Source organism: Corythoichthys intestinalis, chromosome 10, assembly GCF_030265065.1.
Source record: "Corythoichthys intestinalis isolate RoL2023-P3 chromosome 10, ASM3026506v1, whole genome shotgun sequence".
In the NCBI taxonomy this organism is placed as follows: domain Eukaryota; kingdom Metazoa; phylum Chordata; class Actinopteri; order Syngnathiformes; family Syngnathidae; genus Corythoichthys; species Corythoichthys intestinalis.
The window spans coordinates 20,178,477-20,195,940 of NC_080404.1; the positions used below are offsets into that span (position 1 = coordinate 20,178,477).

General features: G+C 38.1%; 1 protein-coding gene across 10 annotated transcripts in view; it reads left to right on the forward strand.

Moving 5' to 3' along the window:
* The window catches only part of LOC130922993 (actin-binding LIM protein 1-like), a 188,646-nt gene that overhangs the window by 50,991 nt on the left and 120,191 nt on the right, over positions 1–17,464 (forward strand). For all 10 annotated transcript variants that reach the window (XR_009064639.1, XR_009064638.1, XR_009064640.1 and 7 more), the window contains 7 exons: positions 1,267–1,393; positions 3,734–3,827; positions 7,242–7,329; positions 10,194–10,258; positions 16,225–16,302; positions 16,514–16,672; positions 16,857–16,901. Coding sequence is in view for 7 of the 10 variants with exons in the window: in XM_057848337.1 (XP_057704320.1) it covers positions 1,267–1,393; positions 3,734–3,827; positions 7,242–7,329; positions 10,194–10,258; positions 16,225–16,302; positions 16,514–16,672; positions 16,857–16,901 (656 nt within the window). In the remaining 3 variants the exon portion in view is untranslated. The remainder of the gene's footprint in view (positions 1–1,266; positions 1,394–3,733; positions 3,828–7,241; positions 7,330–10,193; positions 10,259–16,224; positions 16,303–16,513; positions 16,673–16,856; positions 16,902–17,464) is intronic.

Sequence of the window (17,464 nt, forward strand, 5' to 3'; positions counted from 1 at the left end):
AAAGCACATGAACAGGACGCACTCATAATCACCAATTAGCAAGTGGTAAGGATCATCTCTTCTAGAGCATTGTAAGGCTGCACACTGAGGTGCGATTTATAGCCGAAAATACAGTAATTATTAGAATTGTCCGATATTATCAGATAGGCTACAATATCAGCCGACAAAGGCCTTTTTAAAATTATATCGGATAATATCGACATTGTTTTTTCATTATCGGTTTTGGGCCAATATGCATGTTGCCTTTAAAGTGATTGTAGAAGCCTTCTGGCTTTTACAAGGGCTGGTCACAGATTAGCACAGCTGTTATGCTTATTGACCATTAGATGTCTTCAAACTCAGATGCTTGGGATTTGTTATCTGAGCAGACCATTTGCATTCACGGTGCAAAAATTAAATGAAAAATAAATGATTAAAAAATAATTAATACTGTATGTTAAATCCACGACCGCGTATATATCAGTATTGGTTTGATATCGGTATCGGATTTTTGGAGTTGGACAATATCGGTCCCAATATCAGCGGTCAAAAAGTCATTATCGGACAAATCTAGTATTTATGCAGCTGTACCTTATATTGTGACCATAGATTGTGTAAAGTGTTAATGTACATTAAACGTGTTACACTAATGATCGAAAAAAAGAAAAGATAAGGGATTTTCATTCGAGGAGTTTGTTCTTTTCTCAAGAAATGCCTTTCTAAATTAAGCAAGCAATTTTCTTCCCAGTAGAAAAGGAAAATTTGCAACCCTTTATCCCCTGCCCTCTAAATCTATCTTCTCTCCTCTTTTCCTTTTTTCTCCTACCATTGCTCTCACCCCCAGCGGTCCCTCTGCTGGCATTTGAAGAGCTTTCAGACAAGGTCACCTATAAATAAGAGATGCTTATTTTCCTCACGTCATCGCCACAACCCCGTCATGCCTTCCGTCCTCACGTCCCCTGTGACGGCAGCGGTTTTTATCTCACTCTTACCCTCTATTTATTAAATAAGAGATGACTGGAGTTTGTCAATCATTACGCAAACCAGCCTCTTCTACTGTTTAGAGGCTTCATCCTTTTTCAGTATGGATGGAGTTCTCAAAGCCACAATTAAAGTGATTTCATGATAGAAAGAGGCAGCTGTCAGAACCTCCATGCTTACAACATTTTTGTGTCTAAGCTCTTTCTTGCAGTCATTATTGCTGTTCAGGCTCTTAATCTTAATTCATTCAAGTGGCAAGAGTCAGTGCAAAGTTGACAAAGACTCCTGCATCTTTTGTTTCCTTAGATTGTGCAGGATGCGGACGAGATATTAAGAATGGACAGGCTCTCCTAGCATTGGACAAACAGTGGCATCTTGGGTGCTTCAAGTGTAAAGCCTGTGGTAAAGTGCTAACCGGCGAGTACATCAGCAAGTAAGAAACTTAAGGCTCGTTTCCAAGCTGTACATTAGCTGTACATTAGCCCGATTTTTATTCTACTATTTTGTTTTTAATCATCTTGACTGAAATAACTGATTCGTACCAGGTAGTGAGTAGTTACGTGTTACATTTACTCGGTTATATTTACTTGAGTAATTTTTTAAGAAAAATCCTAGTATCATGTGAATACAAATAGTACTTCTAAGAGTAGCTTTACCACACCATACTTTTTACTTGAGTAAATTTGTGAAGAGGAAAGGCTCATTACAGTCAAGTCGTTATATATTTATTCTTTTTTCTACATACAGTATTAAATTTAACTTTATTTTTGCCAGATATGCCTACAGTGGCTCTACCAGTTTCACCAATGAGACATCGCAACAATAATCACATCACAGTCACACGAACACACACAAGCTTGCAGTTCGAAGTCCTATGATCACGCCGGCCTGTTCAATCAAGTGGCATCATTAAAGCACAATAAAAAAAAACTATTTCATAGAGAACGCAATGAAGAAGAATCACATTCACAGTTCTTAATTTGGCATAGACAGACAACGGAAAACCAGAGATATGATTGTTTTAATATCATGGTAGGAAATATGTTTTCTTCATTAGAGGCCACTCATCCTCTTTGGATGGACGATGATTCATTTCTGTAAATTTTTCTTGTCGGTATTCAATGATCTTTGTGTATTTTCTTAGCCTAATCTGGTCATGTCTTAGACTTCACTACCAGTTGACGGGAAGCGGGGCCGCTCCGTATGGGGCCTATTTAAAAAAAAAAACTACAATTTGAATATTTTCAATACCTATGCCGCTAGCGACCTAAAACTAAAACCTCCCTTAGGCATAAATTAGTCTCCATGAGCAGCGGCATCAAAAAATTCAAAGTCGTTCCCTAATAAAATCCCACTTAAATATTTTTATATAAGTATAACAAAACCTAAAATGGCTATAAAATTCTCAGATTTTACGCTAGATGCACAAAAATCCCCAAATGCAAAGATAATCACCTATATTTTCAGGATCAATAGCAATATTTAACAAATCAAAAGAGTTTTTGTCCAAAATAGCTATTTAAATCGTTTTTAGTACAATTTTGACATAAGTTTTTAACAGCTAATAAATAACTCAATTTTCACATCAGAAACTTAATACTGTACTTGAGCAAAGCATGCAGAATCATCTTAATTTTACTCGACCAAAGCAAATTTTGGCATTTTTCTATATACAATCACAACTTATTTAGGTTGAATTCCAGTGTCACTATTGTCTCAGCACGTCTTGCTGGTTCTCTGGCCCTCGTTGTTTTTAGATTGAAATGTTGCATAAAATAAAACATGTAAAAGCCTTTTTTTTTGTATGGACGCAGAAATGTCTAAATTGCTGGTTTTATGCCAAAAAACGGGCAGTTGGCGGAAAATGACCTGATTATTTGAATGTGAAGTTACGCTATTGTATATGGATACAAAACCCATCACAAAACAAAGAGCTATTTAAGTTCGTAAAATCCGGCGTTAAATCCGGCGTTAAAATGCAGAGTGTTTGAGTTTATCGCAGTAAAAGCTACCACAACGCTCTGCCTGGCCGGCCCCCTACAGGAAGCCATGGCTCAATGTCTGTCGGAGCTGTCTCGTCAACTGATAGAGAAGTCTGTGGTCATGTAATAGGCTTTACCTCTCGTGCAGTATAATAATAACAGTTCATATAAATGACATTTTGCTGAGCAATAAAACACCATTGTTCAATTAAAAAAAAAAAAAAACGTATTGTAAACAGTTACTCACAATGTTACTCATTTTTCGAGTAGTCATTTCACTGAATACTTTTTTACATGTACTTGAGTAAATTTTTTGGGATGGCTACTTTTACTTGAGTAATCTTATTTTGACGCTAGTCTTACTTGAGTAGTTTTTGGCTATTCTACTTACCTCTATTTGAACCCTGCCATTGGAAAAAATAAATCAAGCTGAAGAACACAAAAGCCTGCAGCCTTTTGCAGAAAAGAATAACAAAAACAAAGGATATCCTTTGTTGTTATTGGTATTTGAGCCATTGACCTTATATGGATGGTAGAACATACGAAACAAGATCAAGACCAATTTAAATATATTCTTGTTTAGAAAAAATGTTATAGATACAATATGTATGAACATTGGGAATTATATGACTCTGGCATACTGTAACTGTAGCTGTCATACCGTTTAGCCTCTACAAGGGCGAACTGAACTGATTGAACTGTTTGGGGGAAACGTGGCTTGATATTTATTTATATTCCTGTATTTTTAGCAACTGCATTCATGATGTCCAACATTGACTTCCCCCATTTAGAGATGGTGCACCGTATTGTGAAAAGGACTACCAGATTCATTTTGGAGTGCAATGTGAGGCGTGCCATCAGTTCATCACTGGAAAAGTACTTGAGGTAAGCGACCAAGCCATTAGTCTTAAACGATACGTACTGTAAAACTTTGGGAATCTGGTTAATCTGAAGTTGCTGTTGATTTTTTGTTTCAAAATACAGATTTATGTAACATTCTGTTAATATCTAAACTCAGTTTGCCGTAAATGTAGTTTGTTAATCTGTGTAGTAATCTCTTCAACACGGAGCCAAACTGTCTCTTGACATGAAACTGTTCTGCTAAAAGATTAATTCTGGGTAGATTTTCAGCTTTTTATAACTCTAAATGCTTGCATACTCCAGTTTGTTTTGCCATCAATTGCATGAATATTACATAAAATGCCCAAAGTGATGTTTGCATCTGAAACTTTTACATAAGTGTCCTTTCTAAATATAAGGGAAACTAGCTCAATTATAATTACAATGTTTTTAGCTGCAAAAATAATTTCCCCAAACTACGGCCCGCGGTCCGGATACGGCCCACCTCCACATTAGGTCCGGCCCCCTGAACAATACTAGAGAGCATTTAGAATTTTTTTTTTCTTCTTCTCAATATTGTTATTTATTTCCTGGCCTTTTTCTGTGAAGAACTCAGAGAGGGTTATTTGGTTATTATCTATTTAATTAATAGTTTTATTATTATTATGTAGTATTATTATATTATATTATATTATTATTTTTATTTTATTTACTTTTGTTCCTTGAAGAATCCAGAAAGGGTTATTTGATTGCGGCTTTCTGAAAAACGCTAATTTTTCAACATTTAGGCACTCCTGCAATCGTCACTTTTTCTGTTACAAACTGACCCCGGCCCCTCATCAGAGAAGGTAAAAGTGATGTGGCCCTCACAGGAAAAAGTTTGGGGACCCCTGCCTTAGACGTAGACCTATAGCCACAAGTATCCCCAGTGAGATGGACCGAATGCGTCTGCCCAGCAGACAGTGATCCAATCAGACAGTGAGTCATTTAATGGTATGAAAATGTTACTGCCCGCCAGTTAAGCTTACAGTAATCCAGTATTAAGGCTGGACTATATGTCAATAGGAAAAGATCTCTGCATCTCACTCCTGAGCTCCTTCCAAAGCAACAGTGCTGCTAAAGTGATGCCAGGCTGCCTAACAGTTTAATCAGGGAGCCGAGTGACAAGTTAAACATAAAGTTGAGTTCTAGTTCAAAACAAATGTATAATTAAACCACCAGCCATAAGGTTTATGCCACAACCGCCTGAAACGTTTGTTCATTCATCTAATTCAAAATGGATTGGACGTCTAGCGCCGTCAATGGCACTGAAAGATGAGCATTCACAGTCAGTCCTCCCAGTTTAAATGAATTGGATGTTCATCCTTGCAGGCAATTGTGGGGAAAATTCCTTGTTAATTTTAGGGTACTTATAGGTCACTTCAAGTTGATTTTAGGTCACTTCCTGCACATTTTGGAGAAGTCCGGGGTCACTTCTTGTTGATTTTAGGATATTTCTGGGTCACTTCCTGTAGATTTCGGGTTTTTTTTCTCTTTTTTTTTTTTTTTTTTTTTTTTTTTTTTTTAGATCACGTCCTGTTTATTTTGGGTAAATTGTTTTCCCAATACAATTTACCCAATGAATGGGGCCTTTGGAAATACAGTAAATGGGGATGTTTTTTGTTTTTTTCCGGATTTTGGTGGAACTGTAGTCTGTTGTTCAGGCAATGGACTGGAGTTGCTTATTAAAGTTAACGATGATTGTTAGACGTCTTCTGTTTGATCTTGCCACAGATCCCCGAAGCCTCAGCATCAAAGCGCCACATGCGCCAATCATCATTTAACTTGTTAAACAGCTGCAGTGGCAACTCATTGTGTGTAAGTGAGGAGATGGAGCGGAGTTCAGTGGACTCACCACATGAAGCATTTAATAAAGAGAAGCATTTTGATACTTTATTCTTGTTTAAAAATAGTTTGGAGCGACAGTAACATGTTTAAAACTTGTAATTATTACATTTGAAGTGCTTAAAAACCACTTATTAAAATATACATACGTAATATATAAATACATTGCACACACATTTTAAAAAAAAAAAGTTTTTTTGGGGTGGGCAGATGCTACTTTGCGGTTTTTCACTTATCGCAGCGAGTTCTGGTTCCCATTAACCGTGAAAAACATGGTATCACTGATTCCAGTCTTACCTCGTCTTACGAAATTAATATGTTCTGGAAAGTAGAGACGTGGTTTCCTTGTAAATGCCATAATCCGTAGTCCTCCAAATTCAGACACAAATCTTTTATAAAGCATAAAAACATGCAAAAAAGCATCAATACAAGTAACAAATACATGTTATAATGAGATTATTTTCACAATTAACATAAAATGAGAGTTGTGCATAATGTAAAAAAACAAAGAATAAAGAATAGGTAATACACTCATGTAATGCTGTCGGAATGCCTCATGGCCCAAGGGGCGAATGACAAGGATGCTGGGATATACACATTCATATACTGTACATTCAGTAGATATTGACCAATAAAAACCAACATTCAGTAGAGGTCCCCCTGAGCCAATTGGATGCAAGGAAGATGCTAGGCAGTAGCCAATGGCAGAGCAGTTATAAGTACGTTACGTTCAGTAAACTCTGAGATCCATACTGTATATTTGGCTCTCGTATCCTGAAATTTCTTTCGAAACAAGACGCAATATTTTCCCATTTGTAGAGACACCACTCTACTGTACAAACTTTGTGTACTTATTTTTTTATATGTACATTATGTGAATTGTAAATTTTAAAATGTGAAAATACAAATGTTTTTGGCTTTTTGGCTGGTCGAAAAAGAAATAACGTGTTTTTGCCGCAGCCATAAACACATGAGGCAAAATCGAAAGAGAGTCTGTGTCTGGGAATTATTTTGGAACATTTAGACGTTGGAATTGTGATAATCGTTCATAGTGTGTGTGCTATGTAGTGCGCCGAAAAAGTAGACAGGGAAAAAAATTGGAATATTATATGTGAGGAGCTATGCTTTGCAAAGCATGCCCGCAAATACGGATTGCTTTAATTAAGTTTAATGAGTATAAATGACTTATAATAAATTGGTCGCAGGCGCTTTTGGTATTAGAAAGCGCCGAGTTCACCTTTTCACATCTACTTTTGAGCCCACTCACTTTGCATCTCTGAGAGGCCGGAACTCACTCAAGCACATTAACCACTAAAACGAGTTTTTATGTTCAGGATTGAACTAAAAAACAAATTACTTTCCATTATTTCACATTTTCTGAAAGACTTTGTGAGTTATTATCAGCCCGCTCTCTGGATCTGAAGAAACGTTCCAGGTTCTAACAGGCTTAGAGATTCCGAGCAGATAGGCATAGCAGAGCGAAGATTATTGGGTTTAATTCCTACCTCATGGATGTCATTGATCTTCCTATTTCTCTGAAGTCAGGGTCTTTTCTTTCTGCTGTGTATTTTGCAGGCAGGGGATAAGCATTACCACCCCAGCTGTGCGAGATGCAGCAGGTGCAATCAGATGTTCACGGAAGGGGAAGAGATGTACCTGCAAGGTGAGTGCATATTCTGGTATTGTTATCTAAATTCTATGATATGGGTGGCAAATCAAATTGATATGGGTGATGTCTTTGTTGTCTTCACAAGCTCTTTGGCGAATCTCGAATCAGTGGTGGAATGTAACGAAATAAAAGTACTTCGTTACTCTACTTAAGTACATTTTTGTGTATCTGTAATGTACTTAAGTACAAATATGAAGTGATACATGGTACTTTTACTTCACTACATTTTACAGCACGTATCTGTACTTGTTACTCCATTACTTTTCAAATTGTCACCTGCATTACACGTTACTTTTGTTTGTTTTCTTCTCATTGTGAATTGATAGTGTCATTTTCATGCCTTTGGTGCAATCGATAAGCCCCGGGCAACTATATCGTCAGTGAACACTAGAGGCAGCAACACGAGTACAGGTAGTCCCAGGGTTACGACGTACCCGACTTATATGATTTCGACTTTTTTTTAAATGTTGACTTTCGTTTTGTGATGCATGCTTTTATTGTGGCGCAGGAAGCATAGAGCAGGTATTACTTCAGCACGCGAGCGCATGTACATACCCGCCCACCAAGTATGAGAGGTGACAACCTGCGCGCACATTTGTTGCTTGTGAAGCCTCCAGAGGCGACGGCTGTATATGAACCCTTTTGTATTGTTTATTGTGCGTTTTCAATTGTGGTTGAATACTTAAGGCAAGTTTATGTCATTGTTTTTGATGATGAGCGTACGCTAAATGATACAAGCTAATCCTTTGTTAATGCCGCATCAGCAGCTACTTGTAAATGCAAATTTGAATTTCTGTTATTGAAGATGAGACTGATTTGATTTCATTTTAGTTCAGTTTCATTCCGAAAGTGTTGATGTCATGAGTAGCTGAATAAAGTCAGCAAACCACACGGATGTCTGACATCGTCATTTTGGAGCTTAGCTTGCTGTCTAGCTAGGACTTAGCTCCAACATCTTGGCAATGACAGTAAAATGACGTACAATACATGTTTTTGGATAGTTTTTATGTTTTAATTTAGAGGGTGTTTAGAGGTATTCAAAGGGTTAATTCCGACTTCCGTGGAAATCCGAGTTGCATCGCTAGCCCAGAAACAGAACTCGTTCGTAAACCGGGGACTACCTGTACAAGCAAGATTAGGCAGGTGAACAAGATATTGACCAATAAAAACCAACAGTGAGAGAAGCGTGCCTTCAGATGGGTGATGTACTGTCCATCACAGTACAGTACCCTTTGTCGGAGGCCAAACGTTTTCTGTAACTCTTCACAAGCTTTTAACACACGGTTGCTGGTATTTTGGCCCATTTCTCCATGCAGATCTCCTCTAGAGCAGTGATGTTTTGGGGCTGTCGTTTGGCAACACGGACTTTCAACTCCCTCCGCAGATTTTCTATGGGGTTGAGGCCTGAAGACTGGCTAGGCCACTCCAGGACCTTGAAATGCTTCTTATGAAGCCACTCCTTTGTTGCCCTGGCTGTGTGTTTGGGATCATTGTCATGCTGAAAGACCCAGGCACGTCTCATCATCAATGCCCTTGCTGATGGAAGGAGATTTTCACTCAGAATCTCTCGATACATGGCCCCATTCATTCTTTCCTTTACACAGATCAGTCGTCCTGGTCCCTTTGCAGAAAAACAGCCCCAAAGCATGATGTTTCCACCCCCATGCTTCACAGTGGGTATGGTACAATTCAGTATTCTTTTTCCTCCAAACAAGAGAACCTGTGTTTCTACCAAAAACTATTTTGGTTTCATCTGACCATAACATATTATACCAGTCCTCTTCTGGATCATCCAAATGCTCTCTAGCGAACCGCAGACGGGCCTGGAGGTGTACTTTCTTCAGCAGGGGAACATGTCTGGCAGTGCAGGATTTGAGTCCCTGGCGGCGCATTGTGCTACTGATCGTAGCGTTTGTTACTCTGGTCCCAGCTTTCTGTAGGTCATTCACTAGGTCCCCCCGTGTGGTTCTGGGATTTTTGCTCACAGTTTTTGTTATCATTTTGATGCCACAGGGTGAGGAGGGAGTTGAAAGTCCATGTTGCCCAACGACAGCCCCAAAACATCACTGCCCTAGAGGAGATCTGCATGGAGGAATGGGGCAAAATACTAGCAACAGTGTGTGAAAAGCTTGTGAAGAGTCACAGAAAACGTTTGGCCTCCGTTATTGCCAACAAAGTGTACATAACAAAGTGTTAAGATTAACTTTTGGTAGACCAAATACTTATTTTTCACCATGATTTGCAAATAAATTCTTTAAAAATCAAACTGGTTTTTTCCCCCCAAATTCTGTCTCTCATGGTTGAGGTTTACCCATGTTGACAATTACAGGCCTCTCTAATATTTTCAAGTGGGAGAACTTGCACAATTAGTGGTTGACTAAATACTTATTTGCCCCACTGTATGTACAGTATGTATGTATGTATGTATGTATGTATAAAAAAATAAATAAAAAATGTATATATTTTGCATCAGAAGAAAATACTTTTAATTTTTATTTTTAAAGTAAATTTTAAAGCAAGTACTTTTGTACTTTTTTTCTTAGATACTTGTACTTAACTTACTGTAAGTAATTTTTGCACCTCTATCTGTACTTTTACTTAAGTTGAAAAAAAGTGAGTACTTTATCCATCACTGCCTCGGCTAGCAGAAACATACTGTTATGTTAATGGGGGAAATTATTAGCGTCAACATTCGTCTTATTTTGCTCATGCCAGTCGCATTATAATAACAAAATGAGATTGTCCAGGTGACATTTATCCCACATTAGGAAATATTTCTGACTGTGCAGGAATGATTTTAATTTTTGCATAATTACATTGTAAACCTGGGAAATAATTCTAATATTGTGTGCCTTTAGGATCAACAGTGTGGCATCCTGGCTGCAAGAACACAACCAGAACAGAGGAGAGACACAGGGAGAGGGTAGGAATCTGCATGTTCCATTATTCTTGACTTCACATTGAATTAAAGCATTTCCTGTTCATGTCCTATCACAACATTCTGTGGGAATGGAAATTGTACATGTGCAGCAAGCTTTCTATAAAGGAAAATACATCTATTGTTTTAAAATTTTGATTTGATGTACTGTATTTTGGGACTATAAGTCGCAGGTTGCGATTTATACTCTGGAGCGACTTATGTGTGAAATTATTAACACATTATTACTGTATTTTTTGGACTATAAATCACACTTGAGTATAAGTCGCCTCAGCCAAAGAATGCACGATGAAGAGCAAAAAAAAAAAAAAAAAAAAAATAAAAAATATATATATATATAAAAAAAAAATATATATATATATATATATATATATATATATATATATATATATATATATGTATATATATATTATACGCCAAATTATTAATGGTAAAATGAAGAACAATGGGCTGAATAGGCATCAGCCAAACTATGAAAAAAGTACCTCTTATACACCAGAAAATACAGTATATAATTTCACATGTTATTTTTACACTAAACCACAACAGAATGCTCAAGGTCAGTGTTTCAACACTGGATACTAATAATTGGAATGGCAATTGACTATGAATCTAAAGCTGTGGTTATTGAGCTGGGTTCGATCGAACCCCAAGGGTTCGGTGAATAAGTCTAAGGGTTTGGCAAAGGTAAAGAAATGCAGAGCCCTATTTTTGTACGCTAACTAAATCTAGGCAACAGCGTTTTAAACCAGGTTTTGGACTGGTTTGCTCCCAATTTACAGGCTTAATCCATTTCTTTTAACTGCTAGCCCTCAATCTGATGGGAGGAGGAACTGGTTTGCTCAGTGGAAGGTTGACTCGCACTTGGTCTGAGGGAATACAACAGACCAATGGGCAGCGTGGTTTCAAATTTAGACCTGTTTATAAACAATGCTGTCAAAATGATAAGAATTTTTAATGGGAATTTGCTAAATTACTAGCTTGCTAGCTTAGATATATCTGTTTTGAATTTGAAATTTACGAAGGGTTCGGTGAATCCACATGTGAAACTTGTGGGGTTCAGTACCTTTAGCAAGGTTAAGAAACACTGGTATAAAGTAAGCGACGTAGAAGAGGAAGCGCCGCACCTATTACCTCCGGAGTCGGCGGAGTTGTTTAAAAGTGACACCCAGGATGAATATTTCAATGGATTTTGTGATTTGGCGTGACACTGATGGTATAGTAAACTTATTAGCATATTAATTTTGCTATAGTTCTCTGAATAACTCTTAATAGCTATGTTCCGTTAACATACTGGGCATGTTCTCAGTTCGTTGTTTATGCCTCATGTAACATTAATATAACGTACACTTATTCAGCCTGTTGTTCTCTATTGTATTTTTACTTTAAATTTCCCCCAAAATTCAACATATACTCCAGTGCGACCTATATATGTTTTTTTCCTCTTTATTGTGCATTTTTTGGCTGGTCCGACTCATAGTTAAAAAAAAATACGGTACACTGATCAGTCACTTTATTAGGTACACCTGCATACTCAGTTGAGGAAGCATTTAAAAAGACCCAAATTTAAAAAGTGTGAAATCCTTTTTTTTAATTGGCATGCAATAACTACAAACTACAAGCAAATTAATAATATCATTCATTGTTAACTTACTGCCAATTTTACTGTGCGATACATGATGGAGTTCACAAGGCAACCATCTTTTAAAAATTCTGTTGTTTTAGGTCTGACAGCTGATTTTACTTAATTTATAGGTGCGAAATCCAAAACTGATCTCAGCTTTTATATATCAGGTCAAGGTTTATCCCTGCGATCGCTTACATATTTCCTATGTTACATGCACATAACTAGCCATTTCATTTGTAAAAACTTTAATTGTGTAAAATAAAAATTTCAGTCATGCCTGTTTCATTCATACGTCTTTGTATGTCAATATCTATTTATATTTTTATGAAACAAGCATGTTAAGTACAGTATTTTTCATATTTTACCGATATAGTTTAAGTAAACAGGGATCTATGTTTCAAAAACTATACGTATGTGATCAATTTCGGATAAGGCACCCAAAAATTACTTTCTTTTACTACTTTAGTGTCAGACCCTAAACAAAGTTGTTGCCCAGGCGCATGAAGTGGGGTGCTGAGGGTACTGCAAGACCCCCTGGTGCTGGGGGGGGGGGAGTGTTTTGGTAGATTCTATTTTGTTGTTGTTGTTAACAATAAATCTATAATAAAAATTTAAACAATAGCATATTTTATTATGGTGATCAAGTATATATGTTGAATTTTTTTTTTTTTTTGGTTAATAACATGATCACAACCTGACGCCTTGCTTGCTAGCAGGTCACGTTGGATAGGGCGCTATATTGGAACGTAAAAGTTAATTGTTGACAGAAGAGCCGTTAACATGGCGCAAAAACGAATTAGCGTTTTTTTCTTTACAAATACAGCATCATTTTCTAGAATTGGATATATGTGTGCAATTTATTTGAGTGTTGTGAAAAGTGGGTGTTTGTCAGGCTGAGATAATGAGGCGGACTCAGCTGCGGATTTTCTGGCAACAAAGTTTATTTAAGAAAACAAAGGTTCTTCCGCTGGCATGCAGAGATGAGGAAAAGTACCAACATAAAGCGCTCCAAACGGAGGAATAAGTCAGGACAACCACGATCAAAAGTTCAAACAAAGAGCACTCCTGAAGGAGGAAAAATACAAACATAAAACACTCCAAACGGAGGAAAAAGCCAAGATAACTATGATCAAAAGTTCAAAGAAAACGCACTCCAAATGGCGGATAAAATCTAGACAACTATGATTGCTATGAAACAAGGCTGACGTGACCAACATAGGTAGTAAGACACTTGGTCACAAGACGCAATATACACACACACACGAGGTAATGAGGAACAGGTGGAAACAATAGGCGATTAGGTGACAAGAGGAAGGGCAAGTACACAAACACAAGGAGGGTGAAGACTTCAAAATAAAACAGGAAATGACATAACATGACAGTGTTAAACCGAGGCTTACTGGACCTTTTACTTTTAAAATGTGACATTGCGCCATCTAGCTGCAGGATTTGCATTATAATACACGGACGCTTGTATTTCCAATACAAAAACTCCAACACACAGTTTGGTGAAATAGAATGCTGTCCTTGTAGTAGCCTAGTAGTAGTACGTAAACTATGCATCGTGTGTACTGCCATTGTGCATGCCTTCTATTCGAAAAAAAAAAAAACTGCAAGCATGTCAAATTTGGACCAAAACAGCTGTTTTTGGATGGGAAAAAAAAAATAAGATCCTCAGCACCCCCTGCTGTGAGTGACTTCCAGCATCCCCACTTTCTTCTGCTCATTGAATGCATAGGTGTGTGGCTAACATTTTGTCTGTTAAGTTTATGCAGGGGCTTCGTAAGAGGTAAAAAAGTGGTGACAAATTTACGGTAACTCATTGGCTGCCATTGACGGCGAAAGATGTCCAAATTATTCGGACTCGACCGATGGCTACCAACATAGGCGGTTTTATTTTTATGGCGGGGGGGGGGGGGGGGGGGGGCAAAACATGTTGATGACCCCGAAAACGCAGCGTCAGCAATAAGTTAATTTACAAGATACGTATATGCTCGGACAGTAGCTTAGCCCATGCTCGTACATACAGGCATCCCACGTGTGTGCGTGCATGTGTGAGCGTGCACGTTTTTCTGTCTTGGTGGAAAAGTAGACGCTGCATCCTTTTTGATTTAATATTCCAGCCAGGAATATTTATAATCTTATGTTGAAAATGAGTGGGTTTTTTTTTGTTTGTTTCCTATCATTTTTGAGGAGAATCCTCAATCCAAGATCGCCGTCCATTGAATAAAGTATGCCTGGTGGTGGCTCTGTTGTACAATTAACGTCTTTAGTGGGGCAAACTGTAACTCCGCTCACCATTGGTGCTCTCTGGCGTTTCATGGTCCACATCTTCAATCCTTGGTTCTCGCTTAGTAGTTGTTCTCGCTTTTGAAAGCTTAGGTTATGTATATCCATCTTGCATCTTCTGTCCTCAGGTGGTTTTGGCTAAGCAAAGCAAATGACTGTCTCCGAGGTCCTAGTCACATTATCTGTTTGAAAAATAATTTTGACGCAATATAAAAATATTTATTTATTTTTTCATGTAATTCATTTTTGCTGTTTGTTTTATTGCTTTACAACTTTTATAGAAGACATTTTACCGGCAAAGTCTTAATTTTAAATTTGTATACAGGAAAAGGGGGAGGGGCTATGCTGTCCCAGCTCCCCCTTAATCAACACATATGGCTACCAACCATCCTAGTCCAAATGGATTGGACGTCGTTCGCCATCGATGGCATTGAAACATGATCATTCCATCCCAGTTTGAATGAATTTGACATTTATAAATAACAGGAAAATAGTCAAATACAGTGGTACCTCTACATACGATCACTTCGACACCCGATCTTTTCGACATCCGACGTAAAATTTGAGCCGCCATTTGTTTCTACATCCGACGAGTTGCTCGAAATACGACGACATGACAGCACTGCAAACGAACGCACGGTGGATTTTCTTGTGTGAGAAATCAACACAGTTTTCAAAAAAAGTTGATACAGTTGGAGAAACAAGGAAAAAAGTGATGCTTACCTTTGAAATGAAGATGCAAGTTATAGAAAAATATGAGCTTGGTGTGCGCGTCCCTGAACTGGCTCAACAATACAGCTCCATGGTCCTCTTCCGACCACCGTTCGCCACTATTTATAAGTTAAGGTGACAATTATTATTGTGGTAACATTGCCAAGGAAATCGCCAGCTTCGTCACGTTTTTATCATTTATTTAAGAACTTATCCAACACAAAACGCCCATTGTCTTAAGCAGTTGACTGCTCTCAAGAAAACGAAAGTATTATCTCTACCGCACCGACCTATCTCACCGTGACGTCAGCTTCGCGGTGCGTTCAGGGACAGTAAAAAGTGTCCGCCATATTAGAATCCAATTCGTTACATTATTTACAAGAATAATTATTAATTATTCTTCTTATTATTATATTATTCTGACTTATTTATTTATAACTTATTTGTTTTTCTATGTTTAATTGCCATTTGTAACAGTGCCAGCAGTATTTATTAAGATTTTAGTGTATGTTTTTAGGCTTTGGAACGAATTAATGGAATTATAATGTATTCCTATGGGAAAATCCTGCTCGACATACGACCATTTCGACTTACAAACAAGGTCCTGGAACGAATTAAATTCGTATGTAGAGGTACCACTGTATTGACAGTTTTCAGTTACTAACGGGGCCCCTGAACGTATGTGTGAACTTTTGAGTCCGACTGGAGAGGTACAACCCCTGCGTGATGTCCTGTGAACCCCTTCTCCCTTCCTCCACAGCTACTGCCTCGGTCCCTCATTTTTCTTCAAAAAACAGAAAGGCAGGTACTGTACTGCTATGAGCTGTGAGGCGGTATCATTGTGTTCCACCATATATACGTAGTATGCAGGGCACTGTATGCTGCCATCTGTTGGAGACAACTTGCAGTGCCCTAATTGTGATTCCTCATACAGCCATTCAGAATAATAACTAATTTGTTAAAAAAAAATAGTAAGCCCATTTACCCATTAGGGTTAAAAGCTCATTCAATTCTACTACATTCAAGACTGCTGCTGTCATCCAAATAGCTCATTTTTCATACACAGGCAAGGCAACGCTAGGGCACAGTCATTCATTTCGCACATTTGCAAATGAATGACCTCATTGAAAAGATTTGAAATGACTTTGCATAATTCTTGAAACATAAATATGAGGGTTGCAAATCTCTGCCATCACTCATGCTCATAAAAGCCAAATAATGTCATTGGCTTTGGGGCAATATGCAATTGGTGAGGTGAAGACAAACTGGCTTTTCACGTGAGATTCTATCACCAAATACTGTGTGTATTTTTTCCCCCACGCAGCCTACGAGGTCGTCATCTGAGAGTATTTGTTCCAGACCTGGTTCAAGCATACCTGGCTCACCGGGTCATACAATCTATGTAAGCCATTACCCAGAAACATACTGTACTGTATGAATGTGCCTACTGTTCCCTCTCTCTGAGTGAGAAATGAGACCTTCCCTCCTCATGAACATACAAGTTCTTCTGACCTTGGTGTTTTTTTGTTTTTTTTTCAAGAGGAGAATGGTGTTACATCAGCAGTATCTCTTTTCTCATGTCTGCATTTGCATGTTTGTCTTTGTCTCCTTAGGCAAAAGTAGACAATGAAATTCTTGATTACAGAGACCTAGCTGCCATTCCTAAAGTCAAAGCCATTTATGATATTGAGCGCCCTGACCTTATAACCTATGAACCTATGTACACCACCTCCCTGGAGGAGAGCGAGGAGAGACGAGAAAGTGTAGGAGAGGTAAAACAGACTGCATGCTCCTCCCTTTGCATGCACGGCATCCTTGTAGTCATGTCAGACAGCAAGGATGCGATTCCTAAACTGATCCTCTTGTCTAGTCATGAAATGTACAATGTTGGTTAAACATTTTGAGATTACGTGTGCACCGTCTCCATCTGCTAATGAACTTCAATGCCCTTCCTAGCTCTTCAGTGCCAGGAGGGAGCGCTCGCCCATGCCTGATGAAAAGGTTAGTTACAGCAGCTGCTTTTTGATCCCTCCATTTTTCTCTTGATGATTCTTGAGGATTTTAAATCATCATTAGATGCAGCTCCTCATCTACAGAATGAACTCTGGATGACCTAAAAAAAATCATTTGTAATAACTGTAAAACAGTGGCAGCACAAACGAAACTTTTTAAAGCACAAACGTAGCACAAACGAACTACCCCATTGTGGTTCCATTGCACCGTAGATGGGAGGCTGCGTGATGTCATCACTGCAGATTACAATTAGAATATCTACAAAACTTGCAGCACCAACAAATATTTTACAACACAAACCACGAAGCACAAACGATTGACAGCAATTTTAGCCGTTTTTGATTTTTAGCTGGTTGACCTCAGATTGACCTATAAAAAATTTGTAAATATCTCAAAAACGATAATAGCACAAACAAAAACTTTGACAGCACAAAACAGCACAAATGAACGCCACCATTGTGGTTCCATTCCGCCGTATATGGGAGGCAGCATAATGTCATCACTACAGATTAAAATTAGAATATGTACAAAACCGCTCCAGCACAAACGAA